General features: G+C 57.1%; 2 protein-coding genes across 8 annotated transcripts in view; one reads left to right on the forward strand and one right to left on the reverse strand.

The window, feature by feature from the left end:
- Positions 1-421: 421 nt before the first annotated feature.
- DNASE1L1 (deoxyribonuclease 1 like 1) lies at positions 422-4,673 on the reverse strand. Its single transcript, XM_025210814.1, is given in 7 exon segments — positions 422-523; positions 638-734; positions 3,202-3,359; positions 3,862-3,974; positions 4,193-4,305; positions 4,382-4,468; positions 4,546-4,673. Coding segments are annotated over 7 exon segments (798 nt in total).
- A 1,835-nt stretch (positions 4,674-6,508) lies between these two features.
- Positions 6,509-6,961, forward strand: part of TAZ (tafazzin) — a 7,860-nt gene continuing 7,407 nt past the window's right edge. For 5 of the 7 annotated variants that reach the window (XR_003095402.1, XM_006029325.3, XM_025210790.1 and 2 more), the window contains exons 1-2: positions 6,509-6,665; positions 6,767-6,946. Coding sequence is in view for 6 of the 7 variants with exons in the window: in XM_006029325.3 (XP_006029387.1) it covers positions 6,578-6,665; positions 6,767-6,946 (268 nt within the window). In the remaining variant the exon portion in view is untranslated. The remainder of the gene's footprint in view (positions 6,666-6,766; positions 6,947-6,961) is intronic. The other 2 variants (XM_006029324.3, XM_025210792.1) reach the window with 2 other exon arrangements.

Raw genomic sequence — 6,961 nt, forward strand, 5'->3', positions numbered from 1 at the left:
CCTGCAATTAAACCAATTAGGTGATGAATGAATGACCCGTGGTTTCAGAGGAGGGTTACACGTGCTGTATTTTTCACATATAAGGTACAAACATGCATCTACTCCCAGAGAGGTATGCTTGTAATTCTATATGGGCACACGGATATTTCAGGCATGAGCATGTTTTTCAGCACGGAGTTCCAGGCACATGTACATATACTGTAGGTGTATATTCATCCAGGCACTGGGCACATAGGCATTCCAGGCACACAAGTGTGGGCTCCCTACAGGTATTTCTGGTGGGTGTGTGTTCTCTGCTTCATATCCTCCAGGGTCTTCATTGCCCTGGTCTGAGACCTGGGGCAGATGTCACAGCCTCTTCCCCAGGGTAGACCAACTTGTGGGGAGCCTGGGACCCTGGCATCTGGGCTCAGGGCAGCCCCTACAGAGCAGGCAGCAGCAGCAGCAGGACAGGGGTAAGGGGCTGGGGTAGGCCACAACTCAGCATCACCTCCACAGGATAGTGGTCACTTGCAGCCAGGGCCTGTGGGGACACCAGATGCCTGGGTTTCCCTAAATGCTGGGAGGGCAGGGGAGGGGGCATAGGTACATTAGAGCTCAGGTGGTATTGGGTGCCCAGATGCCTGGGTTTCCTTACCTGCTCCTCTGTGAGCCTGAAGGCAGTGGCAAAGTTGAAAGCTTTAGCTGAGTTGGGGATGATGGCCTGGAGGCAGTGGTCACCATGGGCCACAATCCTAGGGGGTTGGGGGTGGGGTGAGAACCCAGGCATCTGGACTCCCTGCCTTGTCTGTCTACACTTAATTTGGGTGGGCATAATGGGCCACTACCTTAATCTGGATTAATTCCACCCCACCCCAACATGTACATGTGTGCTTAATCTAGATTAAATTGACCCAATGGGCTCACACCTTGATCTGTATTAACACCCACCCTGCCTAATTTTTACATGCTTAATCCATATTAATTCGTGTGTGTCCACACATGATCCAGATTTAGCCTAATGAGCTCATGTCCTGGTCTGGATTAATTCCCTTGTGCAAATGGGTTTAGTCCAGATTAAACCTCCTATGATGGGTAGGCAAACTCCCAGGTCTGGTCACAGTGCTAGCCCACCCACTTGTCTTTGAGCAAGCTGCCTGTTCTACTTTCCTGCCATGTCTTGTAAAATAATTAGGCTGTTAATTAGGCTGGAGGCTGCCCTTCAAGCACCCTGCTGTTCACAGGTGGTAAACACACAACTCCAACCTCTCCTTATCGTGTCCCATGCCTCTCAGATGTTTCTGTGAATTGTGCTATGCTCCAGCCGGGCCCAACTCAACACAATGTTAGGCCTCTCTCACGCTACGTTGTTCAGGGCCTCGCACATACATCACCCCTCCAACTGGGGCCTCTACCACTCTGCCTACTCTCACCAGGCTTTTCTCTCATGCCCCTTACCAGGCCACGTTCACCCTGCCCTGCTCCTTCGAGCAACCACATAGGCCATCAGGCTTATGTCTGCTCTCCTTGGCCAGCCCTGGCGCAGCCTTTTGGGCCTCTCCTGTGACGCTCATCTGTGCGGTGGCTAGGCAATTAACCAAACACTGGGCTAACTCCGCCCCTAGCCCCTCAACGGGTAACCCCCCCCCAGCCGATCTCCTATTGGAGTCAGTGACTTGCCCCTTTCTCATGTGGCTCTCTTTATGCCGCCTCAATCGTCCTCAGGCCGACATGCATGGAAAGCTTTGTGGACACCCTCCTGCCCCTTCCACGGGCAGAGGGAGACCCTGGTGCACCTGACCCTTGAGTGCACCAGGCTGCAGCCCCTCCACCTCCAGAACCTCCTCCTGAGGTTTTGGTTGAATTTCACCCCCCACCTTTTAGTTTTTGGGCACTCCATCCACTGCCCCACCAAGTCCCAGGACCTCCTGGTCAACCTTCTCCTGGCCTTGGCCAAGTGGGCCCTGTACTGGACCAGGAAGGAGGCTCTAGCCGGGAAGGTGCCCGGAGATGGTGGGGCCACTTTCCTCTCGCTTGTCTGTGCACATTTCCAGGCTGGGCACCAGTGGGCGGCATCCACCAGCTCCTTGGATGCCTTTGAGGGCTGGTGGGTGCAGCCCAGGGGGCTCTGCTTGGTGTCCCCTTCTAGAGAACTTACTTTCATATTTTGAACGTTTGATCCCTGCATCACCCCTATTCTGTTTTTGCTTTAGCTGTCCCAAGGATTTAGTTATGTTATTCATTCATTGGCCCCACACGATAGGGGCTAGTTAGTTGGGTGGGCCTTGGGCTCATGGCATTTGGGTAACGCAAATAAGCCCACATGCAGCCTCAGGCACCCAAAGGCTTACCTGGGTGTCTCTGCCCCTTTCCTCATGGGGCCTTAACATACTAGCCCCCTCTCTGGGGCTCCGGGGTCTTACACCCTCATGGCTTCAGGTGCCTCTCATGGGTGTGCCTGGCCCCACTACTCCCCGGGATCTTAAATTCCTACGGGCTCAGATACCACTCTCATGGGCGTGCCTGGCCCCACTACTCTCCAGGGTCTTACACCCCAATGGGCTCATCAAGTACCTCCTATGGGCGGGCATGCCTGGCCCCACTACCCACTCTGGGCTCAGGTGCCCCGCCCTGAGCATGCCTGGTCCTACTCCCTTCTGATGTTATAGCCCACCAAACTGGTGGGGCTGGGGTTTTAAGGCACCCCTCCTCAGCTTTCACTGGGGAGGTAATTGGTCTGGCATTTCTTGAGGACTCCCTTGCCATAAGGAGTCCCACCAGGCCTCCCTTCCCAGCAGGGTGCCGTTTTCAGTCATACCCAGGTCCAGGAGCCTTTAGCCATGAGCCAGGATTTTAAAATGGCCGCCTCATCAGGGCCAGCCTGTTTCTGTCTGCTGCCTGTTCTCCTCCTTAAAATGGTTCCGGGGGGAGACTTACCCTGCTGCTCACAGAGCAGGCTCACTAAGAGCCTGCAACAGCCCTTAAGTGGTAAGCACCCCATTGGTGCTCTGCCTCACCTCCCTACGTGCATCCATGTGATCCAGATTCACCCAGTGGATTTGTGGCTCTGATCCCCCCTTGTCTGTTCCTTTTCTGTATTAAGTCAAGTGAATGCCCTGATTTGGATTAATCCACCTGGTGTGTATGTCTGCACATAATCCAGATTAACTCAAGGTTGCTCCCTGGCGAATCCAGATTAATTTGAGGCCACCCCTCCCAAACCTGTCATAGGCACAGCGAGTGTTGTTATGCACAGTGGTGTCAGCACCATTGGGCAGCAGCCAGTGCAAAATTGGTGCCTGGCGCAATCAGATCTGGCCCCAGCGTGACACCGCCACATAGCCACAGCCTGCATTGAAATCCCCCAACAACAGTGTGTCCTGAGGGCAAGGGGTCAGGACACTTGGGTTCCATCCCTAGACCCTTTGAGTTCCCTTCCTGGCTCAGGGATCACTGGATTCCCTCTCCAATGTGGGGCCCAGATGCCTGGCTTCCCTTAGTTCCAGGGACACCTGGGTTCCATCCCTAGTGTGGGGCCCAGAGGCCTAGGTTCTATCCCTGGACACTTAGCTCAGGGACACCTGGCTTCCCTTCTCAATGCGGGGACCAGATATTTGGGTTTCCTCCACTGCAGGGCTCAGATAGCTGGGTTCTGTCCCTGGCTCAGGAGGGAGAGGTGGGGGACTGGTGGGTAAGAATGGGGTGAGTGCAGGAGCCCAGATGCCTGAGCTCTCCCCTGGCTCTAGGAGGCTAGTGGGATTAGAGCAGGAATTGGGGGGGGGCGGTGATTGATGGGGTTGTCCTGGACTCCTCAGTTCCATTTGGACTCAAGAAGGTTAGGGGGCCTGGACACCTGGGCCCCCAGCAGGGTCCCACCCTCACCTCGATGCCCCAGTGCTCCCGAGCCACCAGGAAGACATCGTAGCGGGCATCAATCTCTGCCTCTGCATTCTCAGGTGTTGTGTACTGGGGTATGAGCACCAGGGTTGGCAGGACTGGGGCAAGGGGGGGTGAGGGACACCAATGAGTCCCTCAAGCATCCAGGTGCCTGGACCCCCCGCTCTCACCTAGCCCACTCTCCCTTCCCAGAGAACATGGGCATCTGAGCTTCCAGTCCCCACTCCGAAGCAGAAAACCCAGGCTTCTGGGTTTCCCTCAACCCAGCAGGGAGGAAACCCAGGTTGTCTAGGTGAGGGGAGGGGGGAGATCTCACCCCGGCTGGGCAGGTGGAGGCGGACAATATGGGGCTCGCAGGCAAAGACATCAGGGCGCCCAGGGGCCAAGTCTGGGTATGTGAAAGCATCCAGGAGGCAGATCCGGGCTGGCCTGGAGTGGGCAAAGCAAGGACATGTTGGGGGAGTCCCGGGGGGGGGGTCTGGCTGCTCCTGGGGGTGGCACTCACTGGTAGAGGAAAACATACTGCTCCCAGTAGGTGCTGTGGCCCAGTGGCAGACTGCTCAGCGCCATGTAGGTCCCAGCACCCACGGACCTGTGGAAAGGGGGAGACACTGAGAAGCCAGGCTCCAGGCTCCCACTGCTCTCAACCCCTAGAGCCAGGTCCATGGCCAGGGAACCCAGGTGTCCCTGTCCAGGGCCTGAAGCAGGGTGGGCACAGTTGTACCCTTGGCATCTGTCACCTCCTGCAGGACCATCACATCACAGTGGGCCACAATTTGGAGAGGGTCAATTAGCATATTTTTGCATATTCAAATCCAGGACCCTACAATAATCCCTCTCTGCGCCTGCAGAAATCACCTGCCCCTGCCCAGTCAATGTGCATATAACATTCAACTAATATTTAAATCCTCAGATCACAACTACTCCCCTTGATATGCACATTCAACCCAGGCCCCAGATCTCCAGAACTCTACATAGTTTAACCCAGGGGTCCAGATCCTCTGAACCCCTCAAATCACAGCCCCTGCATCTGGCCATTATCTTACCATTTGCATATTTTAAATGGCCACTTATGTCCTAATAGACCCTGTTTGCATGTAATTAGCATGTTTACATTCTGGTCCCCTTATCTCCCAGCCCCGGACAGTCACAACCCCCACCGCCCACCTCTTAGCATGTCTTTTGCATATTCAAACCACCCCAGGTTTTTCCTGAACCCCCTGGCCGAGTTCAGTGGTTTTAAATTTTGCATATTTAAATGAAGACCCCCATTTCCTGAACCTCAGCCTACAACCTCATTCCTCGTGATTAGTATATCATTTCCGTACTGACATCCAGGCTTCCTCCATTTCCTACCCCTGGACTCTGGAGGCCCCTCCTGCGCTCGGATCCCCGCACCTGGACAAGGACATCTAAATGGGCTCCTGCTGGGCCTTGGCAGAACCGAAGCGCTGGGCGTTGAAGGCGCAGACCAGGATCAGGCTTCCCTCCGCCCGCACCCCCAACCCAGCCAGGAGCAGGGGCAGGGGGGGCGGCGTGCAGGCGGGGGGCCCCCATGGCGGGTGGGCAGGTGAGTGGCTGGGCACAAGGGTGAAGCCCAGGCGGACAGACACAGGCGCTGCTTTCAGGGGACAGACGGAAAGACCTGAGTCAGGCACGGGCAGACGGTGCCGGTAGCTCTGAAATGAGACACGGAGACCACTGTCCCCAGGAGCCCTCCCCAGACACCACGGTTCTTGCGGGGCACAGCAGGACGTTCCCCTCTCCGAGAGATTCACTTCCCCCGTGGGCTCTGGCTGCGGCTGCGCGTGCCTGGCTCACGTGCCAGCCTAGGAACTGTCAGCAGGATCGGGGCCCTGGGCTTAGCTGTGACCCTCAGCGGGCTTGTGTTCATGTGGCAGTGCCTCCTACGTACCTGGCTGGGGCAGCAGGACTGACATGGGGGGGCCCGACCTGCCCCCCTCCACAGACAGGAGGGAAGGGTGCGCAGGGGAGCTGAGGCGTGGCTGTGACGACCTCTCGCCGTGGTGTGACATCACTGCTATCCTGCTGTGTGACGCAATTGAGAGGCTGATGGGAGTCAGCTGCGATGTCACAGTGGGAATTGAAGGGGGTGATATCATCACACAACCGCCTCTCATTGTAATGTCGAAACAGAGTCCAGTGAGGCCAAGAGCACAGGGCTGTGATGTCTCGTGGCCACTGTAATGTCACCAGATGGGCTATATCACTGCGGGGGAAGGGGGGGGGGGTTGACGGTGATATCACCAACACCAGCTATAACATCAACCCCTGGTTAAAACGTCATCAACGCTCTCTACAATGATGACACAACCCCTACGAGTAAGAGTGCTTTTTGCTGATGACGTCAACAGGCTGTAGATGGAGCCGAGACATTCCTTCCGCCTCCGAGACCTCCATAGGCGTCAGAAATGGCTCTTCGTGCCAGATTCGCCCGCCTCTCTATGACTCTCTGTTCGACCTGGGCCAGCCCCGCTCTCTATGGTCACTGGCACTCCGCTTCGCCGCGTTTCGACGAGTCTAGGTCCTCCAACAGCCGCAGAGCGCCACCTTAGTTTACAACAGAAACGTATAGGAGGAAAGGGGCGGGGACGGTGGGGCGGCTACAGCGCCAGGGCTGGGCGTGCTTTACGGTAGCGGGGGTGGCATTTGCGACACCCCCTTGTGGCGGCGGCAATTGATGGCCTCCCCTCTTCCCGGGGAGGGGCGACCGATTTACTACAGCGGGAGGGCGCAGCTGGCGGAGCTTTACGGCCTCAAGGGGCAAGGTGGGGGGCGGGATCTGCAGTAGGGACCGGGGGCGGCTTTTGAAGAGGGGCAGGGGCTGGACCTGGACCTGGCCGTGACCCTTCGTGCGTCTTCTCCACAGGAGCATCATCACAGCCCCGGGGGGGCCAGAGCCCCTCCACCCCCATCCCCTCTGGCCCCTGGGCTGGGGCAATGCCTCTAGAGGTATCGTGGCCCTTCCCGCCGGCCCCCGGGCTGCCCTGGGCCCTGGCCAGCCGCCTCATCATGGGGCTGGTCGGCACATATAGCTGCTTATGGACGCGAGTATGCCACCCCC

The sequence above is a fragment of the Alligator sinensis genome, unplaced genomic scaffold, assembly GCF_000455745.1.
Source record: "Alligator sinensis unplaced genomic scaffold, ASM45574v1 scaffold1023_1, whole genome shotgun sequence".
NCBI classification, from domain to species: Eukaryota; Metazoa; Chordata; order Crocodylia; family Alligatoridae; genus Alligator; species Alligator sinensis.